The 23,441-nt window shown below is 33.7% G+C and overlaps 1 protein-coding gene across 4 annotated transcripts in view; it reads right to left on the bottom strand.

The window, feature by feature from the left end:
- PTPRZ1 (protein tyrosine phosphatase receptor type Z1) overlaps positions 1-23,441 on the bottom strand; it is a 189,078-nt gene that overhangs the window by 24,048 nt on the left and 141,589 nt on the right. For 2 of the 4 annotated variants that reach the window (XM_032761580.2, XM_032761582.2), the window contains exons 13-18: positions 19,162-19,306; positions 9,846-9,937; positions 6,926-7,011; positions 4,387-4,407; positions 4,123-4,219; positions 1,844-1,926 (exon numbers count right to left, since the gene is read on the bottom strand). In XM_032761580.2, the coding sequence (XP_032617471.1) occupies positions 1,844-1,926; positions 4,123-4,219; positions 4,387-4,407; positions 6,926-7,011; positions 9,846-9,937; positions 19,162-19,306 (524 nt within the window). The remainder of the gene's footprint in view (positions 1-1,843; positions 1,927-4,122; positions 4,220-4,386; positions 4,408-6,925; positions 7,012-9,845; positions 9,938-19,161; positions 19,307-23,441) is intronic. The other 2 variants (XM_032761581.2, XM_032761583.2) reach the window with 1 other exon arrangement.

Here is a 23,441-nt window from a genome sequence, read left to right as displayed (position 1 = left end):
TTCTGTAAAAAAAAAAAAAAAAAAAAAAAAGAATAGCTCTCTTTGCTTTGACACAACTATAATTCTGTGCATTTGTATTCCAAGTGTATTTAATCTGTTTGCAGTCTACTTGCTATGCTTAAAATCAAGTCTTTAATAGCACTACTTTGAAATGTATTTTAGGCAATGGGCTCAGGTGTCTACAACAGCTAAAAAAGCATCTGGAATGTAACCTCCTTACTCTACTTCAAGGTACTGAGAAGCGCTAATCATTATTAGCAATTCGTCACTGTGTCCCATTTTGTACATAATATGGATTGGCTGTTTTCCCACCCAAATCTCATCTTAAATTGTAGTTTCCATAATTTCTGTGTGTCGTGGGAGGAACCAGGTGGAAATAATTGAATCATGAGGGTGATTTCCCCCACGCTGTTCTCGTGAGAGTGAGTAAGTTCTCATGAGATCTGATGGTTTTAAAAGGGGATTTCCTCCTTACTGGGCACTCATTCTCTCTCCTGCTACTCTGTGAAGAGGTGCCTTTCACCATGACTGTAAGTTTCCTGAGACCTCCTTAGCCATGCAGAACTATGAGTCAATTAAACCTCTTTTCTTTATAAATTACCCAGTCTGGGGTATTCCTTCATAGCAGTGTCCTTCATAGACTAATACATAAAGTGAACTTTAATCTTTCATCTATGCAAAATGGAAGCATCAACCCTGATGTGGAGATGAGGAACCTAAATCTCGACGAGTTAAGTGGCTTTCCAAAGTCCCACAGCTAGCCAGTGGCAGAGATGGGATTCAAATCAGTTCTAACTCCAGATCTCATGTTCATTCTGACATGCATATTTCCTCCTCAGGAAGCATGAGATGGTTGCCTGTAACAAACCCACTTTATACTTATGTACTCATTTATTTGAATTCAGTGTTCCACACAGTATTAACCTGAAGCCAGCTAGACTGAGAGGTGCATCTTAGGGAAATAATTGAGTTCTGCTGACATTCAGGTGATCACAGTGAAAAACCAATTAAGTTAGTGAGCGGTCTACAGCCTCTGGAGAGTCCCAGTAAGTTCCACAAAGCTGGGTATCCTGAGGAATACCCAAAATTATAAAGGTTGATAACTGGATTAATAATCATGTTTGCCTTTTAATCAGTACTACTATGGACAATTTTTGTTCATCTGCTAAATGCACATCCTTGTGCCAGGAGCTATGGGAAACTTAAAATAAGCATTGGCTCTGCCCTTCACATTTTTTTTTTTTTTTTTTTTGAGACGGAGTCTCGCTCTGTCGCCCAGGCTGGAGTGCAGTGGCGCGATCTCGGCTCACTGCAAGCTCCGCCTCCTGGGTTCACGCCATTCTCCTGCCTCAGCCTCTTGATTAGCTGGGACTACAGGCGCCCGCCACAACACTAGGCTAATTTTTTTTGTATTTTTAGTACAGACGGGGTTTCACCGTGTTAGCCAGGATGGTCTCGATCTCCTGACCTCGTGATCCGCCTGCCTCAGCCTGCCAAAGTTCTGGGATTACAGGCGTGAGCCACCGCGCCCGTCCCTGCCCTTCACATTTCAAGAGTTAGAAACCTATCTGAATCTACCTATTCTACCCTGAAGGTACACTCCCATCATGAATTCCTTTCCTCACTCAGGAGATAAACCAAGTAAAATAGCTTGAGTGTCATTTAATATGAAAATTTTTAGTCAGAGGCTCTCTTAAAAATTATTTACTGTTAATTTACCATTTTTATTCTCTATCAAATAACATGACATTAAGCACTAGTATATGTATGCATGTGTGGCATTATGGTATAATAATTCAGTCTAATATAATTTCTATAGAATTTTCAATTAAAACATGCTTACATCAACATAATTGGCATTGATATAATCAGTCAGTTTGCCATCTTTTTCAGCAAGCTGTGCAAGCTTAACCCTGCTATGATCATCTGTAATATAAAGAGAATATATTTCATTGTAGCACAGACTACTTTTCAGCATAAAGATCATTCATATTTGCATAATAATTTATTTCATACAATTAAAATCAACACAAGCAATCATTTACTTTAATAGGCTTTTTGGGGATACAGAGACAACAAAGATAACAAAGACAAATATTACAAAAATCTCCACCCTCAGGAACATTTCTAAGGTAATAGGTGAAACTAGGGTATATACACAGGTGTCAAGTGAGAGGCGCAATGCAGTAGGGGATATAAAAACAGAAATTGTTTTGGTTTGAGATAAAAGTTTCTATAGAGGTTGACATCTGAAGTTGATCTTTTAAATGGAATTTTAAGGTTGGTTACAAGGGCTGTGAACAGTGGAGAGCTTCTCAAAGAGATGGAAACGTGATGGGTGGGGGAGCTCACAAAGCTAGGAGGCTGATGAAGGAAGAAGAGATAGAGAAGAAAGCCAAAGGTTCCCTAGGAAGTTTCTGTGAATGGTTACAGCAAGCAGCTCTTTCAGGAGGAGCCTCAAAGAGAAACTGCTTCAAAAGGAGGCAGGAGAACAGCTGCTCAAGCACAGAGGAGGGAGATAGCACACTGCCAGTGAAAATAGGATGGATGCAAAATCTGGTAAATGATATAAGGTATAACTATGGTAATTCAAAGTATGATTACAGGAGTTTGAGATTAAATTCAGTTCTACGGAAAACCTATTTATTTGGAGAAGATACATATGAGAAATAAAGTATTACTTGAAGGAAACATGGGAGTTTCACTCAGAAGATTATTCTTTTCAAGGATGAAGAAGTGAATACAGACCAAACCAAAACAAGTTAAAGAGATACTCTGGGATATGAATACTTCTGTGATGGTAACAGGTCACACTGATACAGGAATGTATGTGCAAATAGACGTATGGCAACTGACAGATGGGTCTCAATGTCAGGGTGACCTATTTTTGTAGTTTGGTTTTAATAGTTTTAGAATTTCTGGATGGTTTTTCTTTATCTCTGAAATTGGACAATTTCCTATCTTGCCTGGTTGTTTCAGGGATTAAATGAAATAACTTATTTACAGTGCCAGCCACATAGTAGGTGTTCATCAAATGTTAATCTCTGTCTCCTGCTTAATTACCTGATGGGTATGTTCTATGAAGCTTGAAGAGGAAAGTCTAATAATTTTATCTCAAGAAGCAAATGAGTTTCATGTGTAGCCAGGATAGATGCAGTTCAGGAAGACAAACATAAAGCCCTCTACTAAAAAATAAAAATTAGTGTAAACTCTGTGGAAAGAAAGGCAACTATACAAACTACATAAGAGATCATGACAGTAACAGGGAGAAGAGTGCAGCTCCATTGGCTTTCAGAACTAGAATGAAACCAGAATTTAAATCATCTCGTTGGTAATACCATGCTCCTATGAAGCCAGGAAAGGCCACGCCACTGAATATATAGAAAGGGTATGAGTAGAATGTTTGTTTGTTTGTTTGTTTTTGGAATGGGGAGGGAACATGAAGATGAATTTTAGGAGATGAATGGGAATATAAACAAAAATAACAGGGAACAAAGGCAACCAGAAGTGCTATAAGAAGACAGAGGAAAGACAATAATTTCATAGAGAAATATTAGGTAAAATTGAACTAATGAAAAAAGCCAGATAGCTGCTCATTGAGGAGAAAGGGAGAGAGAACGGCTAAGAAAACAAAGAGAAGAAAGAATTAAAAGAAAGAATCCAACTAATTCTTTCTCAGACCCCAGGAAGAATGCCAAGAAAGGGAGGAAACAGGTAAAGGTAGAAGAAAAAAAGAGAAAGTTTAAAGAAAATGTCATTCGGTTAGTAAATTCACATAAGAGTAAGCAAATCCTAGGTGAAAATAGGACCAAGTCGTATAAATAATGACAAAAGCCACAAAGGGAGATGTACAGTCCATGAAAGAAAGAACAAAAGAAAGAATTGGGTTAAAATTCTAAGTTTGTTTTGTTTAAATGAAACAGATGTTATTAATTGCAGAAGGTATTTAAGTCAGAGTGATATAATGCTACATATTATCTAACACAAGTCTTATTATTCCCTGATAAAAAGGACCCCAAACAGCCACACTAAGGTCAGCTCTCAGATGACTTCAGGACACTTTTAAAAGGCACCAAAATGGCAGTGATATTGAAGAAAGAGCTGACTTAAGAATATACTTACAGGCAACGATATTTATGTATCGATTCTTGTGCTTGTTGTCTGGGTGGTTTGAGCTGTCTGCTGTAATACCTAAGTCAACAGTACAGCTCTGCACTTCCTGTAAAAAAATTATATGTAAATTATTTTAACACACATTCTTCCAAACAACGTGCCTTAAAATATAATAACGAAGACAAAACAAATAAAATAATCTATCAAATGAAATTTTTTAAATGTTACAACTACTTCTTGGCTAAAAGAAAATGCAGTGAAATAATGCCTTACCTGGTAAAACTCTTTCAGTGTCTAATGAGGGAATGAATGCCAAAAAAGTAAAGAAATCAAATTCCACAGCACACGACAAATGAGAAAAAAAAGCGTTCATATTAGGTTTACAATGGAAAACTATGATCATGCAATAAATACATTTGTCAAATACTAACACAACAGAATGTTTCAAACAGTTGCATGCAAATCAAAATGTCTAATAATTTGGAACTTTAAAATTATGTAAAAGAAAAAATAACACTTTTAAAAGGAGATAGTGATGTCATAATATGATGATTTTAAAAATGCAGATGAGAGGAGCCACATATTCCATGATACATTTTGTCATATTAGTCAGATTGGCTAATATCCAAATTTTATTTTATTTGACCATAGTAGCACTATTTGAAACTCTGAATTAGTGATACACTTTTTTGTTTTTATTTTTTGGGGGGTTACTTTAAAAAGTAAACAGCTTCCTATTAGGTGGTTTGTAACAGATTTAAGGCTATCAAAACATTAATCATTTCCTAAAAATTTTAAAAATCATACACACTACATCATTTTGAAACAAAATTTAGATAGCATAACACTCTAAACATTTAATTAGTAGACCTCTTTTTGTTTAAACTTCAATAAGTACAGAAAATTCATTTCTGCCTTTTTTATTAAAAATGAGTTAATATGCTTTCAGAAATATTTTCTAACTAAATATATGTTTAGAATTTATAATTATTTAGTATTATATAACAAAATAAAGCCTTATAATTTCTGAGAAAGTAGATAACCAGAATAAAAATCTGATTCATCAGCAAATGGCCCAGTCTCTCTCCACATAATGTTTTAACTTCTTTTGCAGCAAGTCATTCTGAACAACTAAAAGCAATTTGATGTATGAACCACTTAAAAGGTATAACACTATTAGTTACTAAGCTAATTATTCAGTTAATGAAAAATTTTCTTGAATCAGGCAGTAAGTTAAGAGATGGAATTAAGAAAAAACTTTAAAAGTGAAAACATGAAGTTATTTTATTAATTTAATGATTTTGGACTGCTTAATAATATTCAAAATGATTTTATAGTTATGAAAACCATGAATTTGCATATGTTGTCAGTGACTTATATTATAAATTGTCTATTTTGTCTTATTTTGTTGGATGTTAGCCTGATAATTTCTATCAGTTAACACTGAAATTAACATTAACACTATAGCATGCGTAACCTCTAGCCTATCAAAATAATAAAAAATAATTTGATGTTTTAGACATGTAATTCTTTATATTATTCCACCCTACTTAGTACTGCCTCACACTGCTTTCTTATTCAATGTAGCTATGATTTAGATTTCTTTTAAAATTAAATAAATTGGCTTCTATTATTTTTAAATTAGTAAAAACATACCTCTCTTTCTTTTGATTTCTTAAAACTTTCTAATCTATAACATTTTGCCTCCCTAAATAAATAATGATGGGTGTGAGTTGTGGGAAGCAATTGCTGGGTGCAGTGGGGAAAGAAAATCAGGAGAGAGCGGATTTTGTGATTAGGCTCACAGCTCAAAGTACTTCAAAGAGGGAGGTCCGCAGAGCCACTGGGGTTAGGGGAGAGGGAAGCAAAAATGCAATATGAAGCTGTCTAGTGGGGAATGGCCGGAGGGGAGGCTGAAGACTGCTTTCCTGCTTACAGCTACAGTGGAAAGGACATGAGTTTTTAAATCACAGACTTAGGTTTGAATGCAACTCTGTTATTTATCAGCTGTTGATTAAATTCTATGAAGTTTGATTTCATCAATAATATGGATAGAAATAATAACAAGTAATTCCCAGAGATGGGTGAAAGTTGAATGTGAAAACACCTAGTCCAGTGACATATAAGAAGGTGTTCACAAAGGGTAGCTTTTATTTTTTGTGGTTTTTATTGTTACCTTTGTGCGTATAGCACCCTGTTTTGAAAAATCTGCTTAGCTGATAGTTCAGTGGGCCATGATAAATTTGCAGTAAATTTCTCTGCCCTTCTATCTAATTTTAACAGAATATCATTGGAAAAACTTACTGATTTTGAAGTTCAAATGTTTTTTTAGAAATGCATATTTTCTTGAAAAGAAGACACATTTTTACCTGGTATAATGTAAGTGTTATCTAAATGCTTTTGCATTAACACTGGTGTACAAACCACAGTTAAGAATTTTTATGTAATTTGGCTGGAAATCATTAAATTTAGTAGTTTAGTATAATTTATATAATTTAGAAAATTAAAAAGAATCACTTATTAATTCAGATTTTAAAAAAGAATATTAAAGATTTGTACTTTATGGAAGAAAATGAACAATGTTTTTTATGTTTCCACCAGTACAACTTGGCTTTTAAAATAGAAAACCAATTTTCTAAATTATATGGTAACTGTAACACATCTCCTAAACACATATGTAATTACGCAACTCATATTTTTACTAGAAGTGCAAATGGTTTCAGTGTCTTTAGGTCAAGAAATAGCCTATTGCTGAATCTTTTAAATTTTACTATTTTCTATATTATTTAAAGTAGACATATTAAAATCATACCTCAAATTCTTCAGTAAACCCACTACTTGCATGTAAGTCTGCAACATGCTTTGGAAAGTGCTTTATTGGAATTGCTCCAACATCATCTACGTGAATAAAAAAATTGTGTTAGAAAGCATAATTTAACAGAAATAAACGTACCTATCATTTATAAAGTAGCTTCTGAAACAACTTCAAAGTTCAATTATTTGTATAATTCTAACTAAATCTCAGCATTCAATTGTTAAGCAACAATTACCAATTTTCTCTACATTTATTATCAATGTATTTCAGAAATCCAATTTGTTCAGCAATCTCTTTTCCGTCTATACCTAAAGATAAAATCATTTATTTTCAATGTTGATTTATAAATACCACCATAGCCCCACTCCTTATCAGTGGACTGCATCTTTTGATGGACAACTTTCTTTAACATGCCTGGATGTTGCATGTAAATTCTGAGAAAAAAATGCAGAAATAATATAGTTTCAATTTTACTGTGGACCAAGCATAATAGATAGTGCAATTTCAGTTTTATAAAACTGTACAATTTAATGTCTTACAGTCAAATAGTCAGATGTTTACATTTGAAAACATTTTTTCCTTCTCTCTATAAATAACAGAAAACATTTATATGGAGAATTTCATTAAGGATAATGTCAAAAGCCTTTGGGACTTTTAATCTGTAAAATTTCAAGAATTCTAACTTGAAAATATGCTATGTAAACAAAGTCACTGGATCTGTTAATTAGTTGTGAAGGGGCCAAATTATTTTAACTGGTTCTGATTTTTTTTTTTATTTTCCTGGAAATACTTAGACTGAGCATATTACTAGTTCACAGTATGCAATTTTACAAGAGATTTTTCTAACAAGGAAACATCAAACACATTTCACTAGAAACAGTTATTTATATCAACAGATGTTCAGCATTTAGGCCATCTAATATTGTAAAGCTTCAGTTACCAAGAATTTGCTGATAAAAAAAAATTGGAATCCATCTGTTCTCTCTCTTAGATGAGTGGCTCTGAATACTAAAATTGAATTAGTCAGTCAAGCTTAAGAAACACTAGACAAAGGTGTAATTCTACCTTCACACTTATAGAAGGATCTTGCTTCGAAGAAGCTTTTATAATTAGATAAGAAAACAGAAGTCATTTGTCACATGTAAGTCATTAGTCCTAGTAAATGTCCTTCAAACCCCTTGATGATATCCTGCACAGCCAACCTCCTTTCATAAGTAGACTACTACTTTTTATTGACAGTCAGGTATTTTGGTAATTTCTTTTATTAACTGGTCTGCAAGTAAGTGAAACTAACATTCATTTTGCTTTCTGATTTTTACATGAAAACATGCATATTCGGGTGATCAAGAGGGAATCTTTGAGAACTGAACAAGTGAAATAAGGAGATGCCCTTGGATCACCACTCTTTTGACACTCAAAACAGGGGAGTTTGGATCTCCTGGACTGGGTTCTGATTTTGTATTATTTTATTTGTTAAAAATAAACCACGTTGGACTTTGGATAAAATTTTAGTTAATTTGCATACCCATGCTGATGGGGTATGCAGAAGAGACATGTTTGGAAGTGAAGGGAATCAAAATGTAACAGATAACTGAGAGGTGTTGGTCTAAAACTTCTAAATATGGTAATGAGACACTGTGGTACTAAAATAATAGTATTTTAATTAAACTAGAAAAATAAATAAAACAGTGGTGCTTAAAGACACAGACTTGACAAAAGAGGAAAAATAGCAAACACAAGTCCTAAGTTTATAAGGCACAAAAAGAAAATATCATAGTTAAATATATATAAATAATATATATAATATCTGACATAAACATATAACAAACATCAACATATAAATGTAACATATAAATAAAATGTGTCTTTTTTTCTGTTTTTTTAAGTCATAAGATTTCAGAAGATAACATCCTGTAGAACTTGAGCCTCTAGCAATGAAATATGGAGCATCATTCGGAGAATTTAAAAAGTGCCATCTGTGAAATGATCCCATAGATGAATTTCTCCTTTTGTATCCCTAATTTCTTAACTTCTCTTTCCTTTTATTGTCCTCTATTTTCCAGATCACACAATTCTAGACCACTATTTTTTGTTGCCACTTTTCAATCTAAGATGTTATAAAATGTTAATTAAATAAGTGGCTTGGATTTGCAACATGTCCATGTAGCAAACCTGCACATGCATCCCTTGAATTTGTATTAAAAATGAGTGGTTATGATTTTACTTATAGTGTAAACTCTAGGGTTAATGGATGTCTCTATCAAAATGACCCTGGCTACCTTTGAATACTGTTATTCAGATAAAGTATGATAAAAATAGCTAAACTCTTCCCAAATATTCAACTGTTCAACATTTTGAGAGATTATTTCAAACCACCATATATTGTTTGTGTCCATGGCTTTTCCTACTATTACCACCACAATTTTATAGATCTTTTCTTCTAATGTAGGTTAAAAAAAAAAAAACATTTTCTCACATAAACTCAAGTAATCAGAAAGGAACAAGACTTTATCCTTACTTTTGTCATTTTTTTCCCATCCACATTTTCTGCATTGACTTAATCTGACTTTTGTTGCTTGGGTTTCCATTAACATAATGGGAATAAGTAAAAGTCACCATTATTCTTAACTAATATTTTATGGTTATAAATGTTTATGTTTTTAACACAATACACCTGAACAATTACAAATTATTTTTGCAATATCATCTGTATGATTAAGAACGTTTAAAATTAATGAGGACAGAATATAAACCTGAGTACCTGAAACGTGATGTAATAAATATTTGGGGCAACACAAAAATTTACTAATCTACATTATAGCAATTTGCACAGTGTCCTAATAAAAATAAACCTTTCAACATTGTGCTTTTTATTCAACATCTACCAGCTACTCATGGTCACACTTTAAGCCATTACCTGAAATTGGAAAGATAGGTGTTGGAGGTGTGGATATTACTCTAGGGGATGTACTGTCCTCTAAGTAAAAGTGTGCAGTCTGGAAGCATTTCCTGGAAATAAAAGAAAACAATTTATACTACTAGTTGCTATGGATAATAAGACAATTTCTGAGCTGCTTGAAAATTTTGATAGAAATCTCTAGAATTAAAACAAAAGCAGGTATATACCCAGAAGAGGGATTGCTGAATCTACATCCATTTTAACAAGTCACAAGACATTAAATTATAAAATTTATCTCAGTTTTACCTGTAGCAGATGCAGAAGAGCAAGTAGATATCAGGCATGCTAAAAGCACAGACAGAATTTGAAGTTGTAGCTGGGTTCAAAGTGATACTTTGTTACTATAGGAAACCTCAATGCCCTACATATACTTCCATTGTGGCTGTAATGCCCAAAATGTCCTGCCATCTTGGATGGAGCCAGAGAAGAGAAGCAATAATGTCCAAAGCTATTTTCACTCAACATTTAAGTGACCATGTTCTTCTGAGCATATACAGCTGCTAGCAAAAAGCAGCAAGCTATGTAGAAATGAACTATGTAGAAATGAACTACACAGTGCATTGTACACAGAAATGAACTATGAACTATGTAGAAATGAAACTACACAGTGGTAACATTTTGATGAAAAAAGAAAGTGGCTTCATGCTGTAATAATGCAGGAGTGACAGAACTTAAATGAGAAAATAATGAGCCATACAACCAAAAACAGGGGTGATTTTCTTTCCAGCAGATGCTAGCCTTGTTGATGAGGGTTTCGAGAAGGAATATATTCAGATTCAGTGACAACTATGATCTACAATGTCACCTGAATCTATTTTCATTCGGATAATAAGAGCAACATCTGGTAAGAGCACACCACAAACTATCGACAAGAGCAAAGAACCAACTACTGCTGTTAAGTAAAGCCAATCATCTTTAATTTTAAAAATTGGATAATTAAAACTGCTAATGACACTCTTTGATGTAGGTCCTTTAATTTATTTGGAGCAATATTCATGAGTGGTTAAATTGAAACACTTGAGTTCTGTTTGAAAACGACGATCTCACTTTCCATCTAAACCTTCCAGCTACAAGGCATTTATCCTAATGAGTTTTAATGTAACATTTGTTCTTGTATAGTGACACACCTAAATCTTTATTTTTTTCTAGTAAATTAGTTCCTTTAGATAAAATTCTTGAATGGCTTCTCACTGCAATTAGAATTACATTCAGTTATGTTAGCAAGACCTTTAAGACCTTTTTAAACCCTGACCTGGCCCCCAACCTACTTCAGTAGCTTCCTTTCCTGCAACTCTCTCCCTCACCCACCAGGATCCAGCCCACACTGGTCCCCTCCTTCACCTCTGAAGAAGCCCTGTCAGTAGCTTTTCAGGGCCTTGGCTCTTGCCATTCCCCCTGGCTTCCTGCCTCCTTCCTATCACTTTTGCATTGGCCCAAAGGCCGCTCCCTCTTGAGTTCTCCCCTGATCATGACAGCTAAGTGTCAGGCTATCTCACTAAGTCACTATTCTTTGCCTTTTTGTTTGCTCTGTGGCACATCACTATTTGAAATACTATTATATTTTCATTTGTTTTACATGTTTATAATTGGTCTCTTCTTATCAGAATGTAAGCCCCACAAGGCAAACTACTTTGTCTCAATCATTGCAGTGTTAGTCTTTAGTGTTCGGGAGCATGTGTGTCATGTTGGAGGTAACTCCGAAGCATTTCTCTGATGAATGAACTTCTATAAGTAGGAGTGGTGTAAAATTACATAGTTTGCATATAACCTTAATGTCACAAGCAAATAAACGAAAAACTTAAAGCAATGATGTACATAGCAAAATCAGTCATCTGCTGTGGTAGTATAAGCCTTTGATAATCACACCTGAGAGAAGATATATTGAGAGAACACAGAAATATCTTCAAGAGAGAGCAGGTCGAATAACAGAAAGGTGAGTGGATACAGAAACAAGTGTCAAAGGGACCCTCCTAACTAGGTTAATATCCTGGAAAATGGAGAGTATGGCAGACTGATGAGGAATGAGAGACATGAGGGCAATGATTGAGACAAAGTAGTTTGCCTTGTGGGGCTTACATTCTGATAAGAAGAGACCAATTATAAACATGTAAAACAAATGAAAACATAATAGTATTTCAAATAGTGATGTGCCACAGAAACTATCCTACAGAAGGCCCGCATGAGCAGAATTGAAACCAGATCGTGGCAGAAACTATAGAGAAAGTTTGGCTTATCTGTGCAACTATGAATGGAGCACGTTCTGACATATTGATATGGAAACACTGGACTTGCTACATGCATTTAAGATCACAAAATTAAAATCCCTTTGATTTCTCCAAAATGTAGTTACACAAGCTGGTGGAATGTTTTAAAAAATATTTCAAAGAATCTTAACATTGTAAAATGCCTTTAAAAAGTTAGTGCAATATCACAGCAGATACAAGAATCCCTTCAACAGCATCTCTAACCTATGGTTAAGAAGGTCCAGTTTGAACACCTTCAGTGAGAAGATCACTCCTTTTGAATCCTTCTTATTTCCTAGATTTTATTTTTTCTTCTACTAACTCAAAAGTCATTCTCTTCTAAGTATTTACAAATGGTACTCAAAGAACAGGTCTTTTTGATCCACTGTTAACAGCTCTAACGGGTTCATATCTATCTCCCTTTTACTTTTGCCCATATATTCTAGTTATATATTTTACAGATATTTAGATTATAATATCCAAGGTTTTTCAATACTTAAACCCCACCTGTCTGTGGTTCACACCCTGTTAGACTTTTCTTATTGAAGTTTATACTCTAACAATATAATCACATTGTAGATAAATAAACCTGCCTTTTCTCTCCTGACTCAGTATTTATCTATTCTGCTTTAAACATTCCTCTACTTCTAACCAAAATATCTCACTGGCCAATATGCCAGGCAAACACTGTCTTCTTTCAAGACAGCTCAGAGGTATCTTCTCTGTGAAACAGCCTTTCATTTCCTAAGCAGCCTTTAGCACCACAGCTTCTCCTTTTCCACTGCACCTAACCCAAATTTCTATTCACATAAGCCTACATAAAGACTGTTTTGGCCGGGCGTGGTGGCCTGTAATCCCAGCACTTTGGTAGGCCGAGGCGGGCGGATCACCAGAGGTCGGGAGTTCAAGACCAGTCTGACCAACATGGAGAAACCCTGTCTCTACTAAAAATACAAAAAATTAGCTGGGCGTGGTGGCACATGCCTGTAATCCCAGCTACTCAAGAGGCTGAGGCAGAAGAATTGCTTGAACCAGGGAGGTGGAGGTTGTGGTGAGTTGAGATAGGACCATTGCACTCCAGCCTGGGCAACAGCAGTGAAACGCTGTCTCGAAAAAAAAAAAAAAAAAAAAGAAAAAAAAAGAAAAGACTGTTTTAAAAAATACACCTAATCAATCAAAGAGTAATCTTCATTTCCTGGACATTATTCTACATTATTTATTTTAAATATTGTTCTTAATTGGTGGTTAGTGTAATTATTTTGTATTATATTTGTTTTGTGCTTATATCTGTACTACATTTTTAAAAGATGGGGCCATATCTCTTGATTTTATGTAAAACCAACTCTTAATACTGTGCCAGGAGTAGAATAGGTGTTCAATATTTGTTGAATGATTAAATGGATTTCTAGTAGCAAGTAAATCCCACCAATCATATGTTGTTCAGCTGCATCCTGGATTCCCTTACCTACCTTAGCCTCAATTGGGATAATTTGAAATCTCAAAACATTTTGGAGGGAGAGATGAGATATATAGGTAGAGAAGGATGGATGAATGGGTGGCTGGATGGGCAGACGGATCGATAGAGAATGTACCAATAACTATGACTGAATGGGAAGAAGGCAGCATCTCATAGAATATAAAATGGTAAATTAAAACACGTTGGCATTGAGGTTGAATATGTTGTTAGTGTTCACTGTAGTGTGGGTAAACACAAATTCTACTCTTGTCACAAATAAACAAACAAATCTGTAATCAAATCTTTGTTGGTTCTAGAAGATAAGTAGCCCAATAACACTACTTGGCATTAATTTCCCTAAAGGACCTTATAAATAATACCAAAAAGCTTGTAAGTAAAAAAAAAATTAAAACAGTATAGGCTAAATTACGGATGAAGGCCATTTGCATATTGGTTAGGTATACTTTGTAGTGCAGTTTTATATAGCATGTGACACTACACTTAAAAGGCAATCTGGTACCAGAAGGCCTCCATTCTGGGTTAGTAGCCATCTTCAATGACCCACAAATTTGAGTTTAATATCAAGAGAGAATTCATATTGCTTTTCTTCTCCCTAGCCCCAGCCAAAACAATTGTGTTTATGTGAAGTCCTTTTCTATACTGCTTTTGATAGTGTGCCATTTGGTTGGGTATAACTTTGGTACTTTTTAGGTTCTAACTCTTAAAAAAGCTTTCATAAATTTGCCTTGAAAAGAAAACTTTTGAAAATCTTCCCTGTTGAAGTCATTTTTGCATCTTAGAAACTTATGGTATGGCTCATGTAAATTATACCATAAAACATCTGAAAAATGATTTCAAGGCATATTATTTAATGTATGACAAGATTCAGTATCTGTAGTCCATCTGTTCAGTATAAGCAGTGAATGTCTTCACGTCTATATGCTAAGTGTTGATAACTACGTCACCTGCTAATTATCCATCAGGCATGATGAAAAAAGTGATGACTGTTTTAAACTTGTAGACATAGGTCCTATCAATCAATGGTAATCTGATTATCTGACTTATGCCTTTTCATCACAGTATTTATAATGAAAACCTAGAAATGCGAATTATTCCATTCCTGGGTCTGGCTACAATCTTTTTTTTTTTTTTTTTTTTTTTTGAGATGGAGTTTTGCTCTTGTTTCCCAGACTGGAGTGCAATGGTGCGATCTCGGCTCACCGCAACCTCCGCCTCCCAGGTTCAAGTGATTCTCCTGCCTCAGCCTCTCAAGTAGCTCAGATTACAGGCATGTAACACCATGCCCAGCTAATTCTATATATATAATATACATATAATTATATACAAAATTATATATATATATACATCCCGAAGTGCTGGGATTACAGGCATGAGCCACCATGCCTGGCTGACTACAATCTTAAAGATGATCTAGTGAACCTACCCAAATGGTAAACAGGAGAAACCAAGTCCTGGGTGGGTAATTGACATGCCCAAGGCCATATAGCAAATGCCGGGCAGAACTAGGAAAGAGATCTGGATTTTCTCACTTTGAATTTGTTCTGTCTTTTGGCTAAAATCTGCTTCCTCTGAAAGTTTATGTAAAAAATAAGGGGAATATCTTGAGTTAGGTAAATTAGGTGAAATAGAAGATTTATTATAAAACTTTGAGATTAATTTCTCATGAAAATAGGTTAGAAACATACTTAAATATTTTCTTCTAAGAATTTTATAGTTCTTACACTGATGTCTATGGTCCCTTATGAGTTCATTTTTGTGTATAGTGTTAGGAAAAGGTTCAATTTGACTTTTTGTATGTGGATATTCAATTGTCCTAGCACCATCTGTTGGAAGGACTATTCTTTGCCCATTGAAAAGTCTTTGGATCCTTGTCTAAAATCCATTGATCATAAACATAAGATTTCTGGTTCTCAGTTCGATTCCATTGATCTATATGTATATTCTTATGGCAGTACCAGACTCTCTTGATTCCTGTAGCTTTTCATTAAAGTTTTGTAACTGGGAAGCATGAGACCTTTAATTTTGTTAAATTCTTAGACAAAAATCTAGGAGTAAATCAATGTGGTGCTGGGTTAGGCAATACCTTCTAAGATATGATACTGAAAGTGCAAGCAATAAGAAAAAAAATAGATGAATTTGGCTTCATCAAAATTAAAAACTTTTCTACTTTAAAAAAGATACCATCATGAAAGTGAGAAGATAACTCACGGAATGGGAGAAAATGATTGCAAATCAGATATCTGATAAGGGACTTGTATCTAGAATATATAAAAACACACAACTCGGGTTCTCCTCTTTCAGCTTTGGAGGCCCCCTCCCTCCGTCTCTGTACGGGGAGCTTCTTCCTTCTGCCTTCTCCCCTCTTTCTTACCTATTAAACTCTCTGCTCCTTAAAACAAAACAAACAAACAAAACCACAACTCAATAATAGAAAGACAAATAACCCAATTAAAAAATAGGCAGCAAAGGATTTGAATACACATTTATCCAAAAAAGATATACAACTGTCCAACAAGCACACGAAAAAACACTCAATATCATTAGTCATTATGGAAATAGTAGAACACTTTAAAAACCATTGAATCATACACTTTAAAAAGGTGAGTTTTATGATATTTTAACATTACCTAATTAAGCTGTTTAAAAAAGTTTAAATATATAAACTTGGAAAAATTCTTAAGGACTTCATTACTATTAGGACTGATATTGGTACGACATTAGATTTTTAAACCTTTTCTCAGGCTGTAGCTTTTGCAAAGGTCTAAAATGTTTATATATTGGCTAGTGAAATCATATTGTTTACATATGTAGCTTCACTGGAATTTGAATATTTCACATAAACCTTGAAGAATGAACTAAAACTATCATCTTGTGATTTAGCACATAATACCCCTAGCATATGATGATATACAAATTTATATTTTTTAGTGAATTAACTTCAAACAGATGTTAGTAGGTCAGATATCTAACACTACTTAACATTTCAAAATAGTTAAGCAAAGATTGACAATTTTTATCAGAAAATTTAATAGATATAAAACTTATACATAAAACCATCAAAGTGATTTTTTTTTGAGACAGTGTCTTCCTTTGTCGCCCAGGCTGGAGTGCAGTGGCATAATCATAGCTCACTGTAACCTTGTCTCCTGGCCTCAAGTGATCCTCCAGCCTCAGCCTCCTGGGAAGCTAGGAGTATGGCATGCCCTACCATGCCCAGCTAAATTGTTTATTTTTATTTTTTTTGTAGAGATGGAGGTCTCACTGTGTTGCCTGGGTTGGTCTCAAACTCATGGCCTCAAGTGATCTACTTACTTCACCTTTGCAAATTGCTGGGATTACAGGTGTGAGCCACTGTGCCTGACCAAAATACTCATATATATTTTACATTATTACACTCTGCATTCAAGGTACATAAAGTGTTATTTGTGAAGAAAAAAGAAATCTCTTATTGAAGGTCAAATTAATATACTTTTGACTGGTAATTTTATCTTTTCCCCATATAATGCAGATGAAATGACCCACTATTAATAGAAGATAGAAACCTCTCCAAATTTTAATTTTCCATGAACTATCAAATTGTATTAAATAAGATACTGATTTCCAAATTTTCAGAAAATAGACTTGAAAAGTAACAGAGATTAAGAAACTAATTTCAATCTTATAATTATAAACCATCTGACATCTTTATTGGAACTTTATACTAGCACTATTTACTATGAAGCAGAATTGGTCATATTCTCCATCTTATTTTCAATTCTTAACACTGAATCCCATTAATTAAAAAGGTAGTTTGGTAGGGAAAATCAGATTAGACAGAAACCTGTAATCTGAATACACATATCAATGTGGCAAAAAATTTGGTCAATAAGTTCAGTGGGGAATGGGGAGAAAAGCAATATTTATTTTTGTTGAACACACATTTATGGATTATGGATTATGTTCAAAGCACTCTGCTAAACAAGAAACCTTTAGCAAAAAAAAAAAAAAAAATCATTGGCAATTATTGGAATCACCGGGATACAGACTAAAGAAACCAGGTTTGTTTATTTCTTGTTATGAACAAAATAGACTCCTGACCCATGTAGGGTAACAAAAGCATGATCTGTTCTCCATAGTGTGCAGTCTACTCTGTTCTAGTAAAGGAAGTCAGATATGAAATACAGTTGATAGTGAAGACATTCTACACTAGCCAACCAATGTCCAACTACATGCAACTATTAATACATGCTCCAGGCCTCACTGTGTCCGAAACATCCAATAGCTTTCACTCAAAAGAGAGCTCATTTCTACTTCCCGATCTTTGCACCTGCTGTGTCCCTGCCTGGAATGCCCTTTTCCTTTCCTTTCTCACTCCCACAGAGCTTGAGTCCTATATTTTAGTTTACACTTGCCCTGAGCATTCTGGCCTACCAAGCTTCTTTGTTCTCTGACTACTTTTAGCACTAGATTTCAACTGCTATGCATACACTTTTGTGTAATATTTTATACATTTTTATAACAAATTCTTCCCCCTCAATAAGCATAGATTTCTTCAAATCACGGACTCTTTTTTTATTCATTTGTTCGTTTTTGATATTTCCTGATGGTTAACACAGTACTAGGTACGTGGGAAACAGTCAATAAAAATGGTAAATATTTCAGAATAAACCACGAGAATATATTTTGAGAGAACACATAAAGAGTGCTGATATAAAGTTACAGAATGATGTTGCTAAACAAAAAAAATTATTATGTATCTTCTGAACAAAATTCTTTTTTAAAATAAAAGTATGCTATACTTTATAAAAGTACTATGCTATGCCCTTTCTTGGTTTACACATATAATTCCTCACACCTTCATAAAGTCTTTGTTTTCTAACAGACACAGTTATACTGACCTATGTTCCTAATAAATACACTAATTTGCTGTGTGTTCTGCTTTCCACAGGATGGAAAGTTTATGATGGGTACAATTATTCTTGTCCTTTAAGGGACTTAATAGATTATTGAGAGCAAAGCTATATTTCATCCCCAAAGCAAATTATAATGTATCTTAAATGCCTGTGCATCTTAAGATAGTCATTAGCTGTATTCTCTAATTTTATTTATAGTTTAATTGCTTGATTTTACTTTTATGCACAGGTTATCATTTTTATCAGTATGTACAGTTAATACACATCTTGTACAAACTCTTCTGTCATTGAAAAACAATATTTGTTAGTATATAAAAATGTTTTCTTAATTTTTGGAATTATAACAACTAATGAGAAGCTCAGACTTATGTTAAATGCTATGATGATATCTATTAATTAGATTAACATGAAAGTACAACTGTCAAAATACTGTGTTAAATAGTAACAGGTAAAAGTTCCTCCATTTTACCTTTAATTGGTGTATGAAGAACAATTAACTCTTTCATTATTGTGCCTTTGGATTCACAAATTTACCTTGAATAAATTAATGGCAGCTCTCAAGTAAAATAAATTTTGAATATGCTTTGAAGACCTTTCAGATGAAATATGGGCAAAATCTGAGTTTTAGGAATTAAATTTTCCAAAACAAATACTCAACTTACCTCCAGTAGATGAGAATACCCACAAGAACCACTAGACAGATAAAAGTCAGGGCTGACACGATCACAAGGGGTATAACTGCCTTCTTCTCGGATTCCAACCCCTCAGCTAGACCAATACGAGACTCATGGCTACTATTACTGGCCTCTGTAGTCGGAGAAAATTGAGAGAATTGATATTTAAGGTGAAGGAAAAGTCACAGCATTTTTCAACTGATTAATTGCAACCTTCATTGCTGTTACTTACCTTTAAAATTTTGACTCTTTGATGCAAAGAATGTCTACAATTATAAGCCAATTTAACTAAAACAAAGTTTAAAATGTAAGGCAGGATATTAGACAAGAAGAACTACCACATTCCGGCAGATATTGGCACCCAGATAGGGGTGCCTTGGCAACAGGTAAGCATAATACTGCCTTGAAAAGCCTTGCTAAATAAGAAAAATCAAAGTAGTGAAATTTAAAAAACACTACTGTTTTAAAATAGAATGGTCAGGAAAAACAGCGCTACTTACTGAATCACCATATATATTAATTTTCTAAAATAAATTTAAATAGGATTATTTTTAACCCTGCATTAGGTAAATAGTTAGAAGCAATTAATAATTTCATGAAGAAAAAAATCTTGAGATAACTCTTCTTATATTAGGATAACCTTTCAATCCAGTAATCTATTTCAATTTTAAATATAGATTGTTTTTAAATGTTATTTTGAATGCTCTTCTTATCTGTTGTTTTATTCTACAAAAAAAAAAAATAAAAATGCAATTTCAGGTGAATTGGAGGAATATGTAGATCTAAGAAATTCTTCCGAAATATGCAAGTGTAAATAATTAAAATCCGACTTTGGTCCTTGAGTTAATTTTAAAAGATGACACATGATTATTTTGGGGGCCAGTCAGGTACATCATTGTACTAGCACTTTGAAAATCACTTTAACTAGAGATTACCTTCCAAGTTGTTAAAAAAGAGTTTCAGAACAGTGAGTGTTTGTGGCCAATAACAATCCTTCCTCTTTGCTTTGAGGTGTGTTCAGTGGGAAACCACGATGATTGAGCATGAGAACGGTTCCTAACATTACAGCATGCTGACAGTGCTACAAAAAGCCCTTATCTTATCTACCTGCAGACATTCTGAAAGAACCACCTTTGAGTTTCCCATCAAAATCTACATGCCTTCTTATGCACTTGGCACTTCTGATGCTTAAGTAATAGGAGACAGAGAAACTTCACTTAACTTAAATATGTATTTAAGAAAATTGAGACTAATATAAGTGCACATATATAGCATTAAAATATATCTAATTGGAGAGAACTTAAGATTTAAAGTAATAGCTTTCTTCTGTTGATCAAGGATGATAGCAGAAAGGGCCAGGAATTTAATCCACTAATAAAGGAAATGTATCAGGCTGGGTGTGGTGGCTCACGCCTGTAATCCCAGCACTTTGGGAGGCTGAGGCAGGCGGATCACTTGAGGTCAGGAGTTCAAGACCAGACTGGACAACATGGTGAAACCCCATCTCTACTAAAAAAAAATAAAAAATACAAAAATTAGCCAGGCGTGGTGGCACACACCTGTAGTCCCAGCTACTTGGGAAGCTGAGTCAGGAGAACTGCCTGAACCCGGGAAGTAGAGGTTGCAGGGAGCCGAGATCACACCACTGCACTACAGCCTGGGCAACAGAGTGAGACTCTATCTCAAAATAAATAAATAAATAAATAAATAAATAAATAAATAAATAAATAAATGTAATGTATCACAGGAATATAAATGGCACACACACTTCCCAAGATGTTTGGTCTTATAACTATAAATGCATTTACTAGGAAAAATGGAATTCAAAGGTGTGATTAAAAATCATAAAACTGTATAAAAAGTGAAAACATTCTAAGCCAACTCAGCCCTGAGTTGTAGCTAATATTCTTGTGAGAAAAGTCCAAGCCTCCATTTTTTAAAATGTTAATCCTAAGCTCTGGCCATTATTTTGTGGAGACTCATCTAGAATCATCTAGTCACCTAAATAACCTGATGGTGAATGCAATGAGCATTTCCTTATAAAATTTAGAAAAACATCTTATTTTATATATGGTTGTCTTCACAGTTTTTTCTATTGTAACTATTGTTACCTAGATGGAAAGTAAGAGTGTCAGCAATAAATGAAAACATTCACTTAGCAAAGTCCTTGGTACCTCATTTAGTACAAATGGTGGTTAATATTATTATCTATATCAGTTTTTCTTGACGTGTGATCCCCAGAATAGCAGCATCAACATCACCATAACTTAGAAATGCAAATTTTAGGCTTCACACACCAAATCTTCTGAACCAGAAACTCTGTGTGTAAGGGTCAGCAATTTGTGTTTTGACAAGTCCTCCAGTTGATTTTGATCTACGTTAAAGTTTGAGAACCAGTGATGTAGATTAATATATGTACGAAGTAAGCTTATATAATTATGCAGGTCTTCAATGGCCACAAATTTTCAAAGCAACATGTATATGGGTATACATATATAATTACATATTTCATTTATATATGTATAGCATACATATATATGAGATATGTCCTATCATATATGTAATATATATGTAAGATATATAATGCATTATATATGTAAATATACCATATACACATATTTATATACAGGCACTGTATACACACATGCACACACATATAGTCTTGCGTATAAACTTTTCTCAAAACTGCTCTGGGATATTTGATCTTAAATCCTTTAATTAAGGAGTCAGAATGATCAAACTATGGCATGAAACCTATCTCTTACACAAGATAGGATATCATATGAAAGCACAGACAATCAGTTGGTTGCTTTGTGTACTATAATGAGGAACTAATTGTACTGATTTTATTTTTATTTATTTGAGACTAAAATATCTGTTTGATATGGCTCAGTAGTATATATGTTACCTAAATTAAAAGATTTAATTAATAGGTAATTAAGAAAAAACTAAGATTAACATTTTAAAAGATGTTTTGAGAATAAGATAGTATAATTTTGGTATTACAATTTAAGCATTACATTTATTTAATTGGCCCCTAACATGAAAGCACAGTCTTTAAGAGATAGACACCAAGAACACATTTCCAGGCTCAGTTTTGTATTTATTTACTCATGTGACCTGGATCAAATAATCTAGTATCCTTGGGTCTCAGTGTACTCATTTATAAATTGTGGATACTAATATTTGCCTTATCTATAGTATTTTGAAGAACATATCCTATAAATTGTTCTGCATTCTAGAAATACACCATAAAATTTTAAGTTTCAGAGCTAGTCTGCATGCATTTGATAAAGGGATATATTCAATTATTGGATAAGACAGATTACATATGATTTTATAGATACAGTTTTAAAAATAGGCCAGAATTTTCCCCTAATCTTGTTTGATCTTATTTACTTCACTAAGTATGTTACTTGATAATGTTGGATGTCATATTCGTATTGTTTTATCCTAATTAGTGGGAGAACATACTCTTGATAATTAAATAAAACTAATTAGTGCACTGAAGAGAAACTTGCTAAGCTTTAGTCAATAATTTTAGGTTTAGCATTTCATTATATATATCCTTCGATAATAGTATAGTCTAGCAAGATCATATCAATGTCACTGCCTGGTAAGATAGATAGATGGATTCCTGATATTTTCTTTTAACATAAATCTAATGAAAACTAAAAAGCAACTACTATAATTGAGAACAGATAACAGTTCATATATATGACAGCACTAATGACTATAGTGACCTATGGATTCATTATTCATTCTCACATATCAGCATTTAAGTGTTTAAAATGCAATGTTAAATAGGTATCAATTCAGAATACAGAAAAAGTTTTCTATCAAAATGTACAAACTTTTAATTGCTGCTGCACTGAAGAAAAAATATACAACTAATTAAAAAGATGAAATAGCAAAGAGGAAAAATATCCTAATGAGACTGATGTCTATGTTCTAGATTACAAATATTCACTTTTATACAATGAGTGCATTTTGTTACATTAGCCTATGATTTAACTTAATGTTAAGATTTAAATAGTTTCATTATTAAACTTCAAAATACCTTCACATTTAATAAAAGCAAATTATAAAATTCTTATGACCAATTCAATGAAAGTATTACTTTTCTATACTTAATAGAATTGAACTTCCCTCTTCTTTCCATTGGCATTTAAAGCAGACATCTGTATTATAAACACTGCACATAATCTGCTCTAAGAAACAGCTGGTCAGTAAGCTAATTTGCATAAAATACATTCACAAATGAAATT

The sequence above is a fragment of the Hylobates moloch genome, unplaced genomic scaffold (assembly GCF_009828535.3).
Source record: "Hylobates moloch isolate HMO894 unplaced genomic scaffold, HMol_V3 SCAFFOLD_1, whole genome shotgun sequence".
In the NCBI taxonomy this organism is placed as follows: domain Eukaryota; kingdom Metazoa; phylum Chordata; class Mammalia; order Primates; family Hylobatidae; genus Hylobates; species Hylobates moloch.
This window is presented reverse-complemented; position numbering and strand designations above follow the sequence as displayed.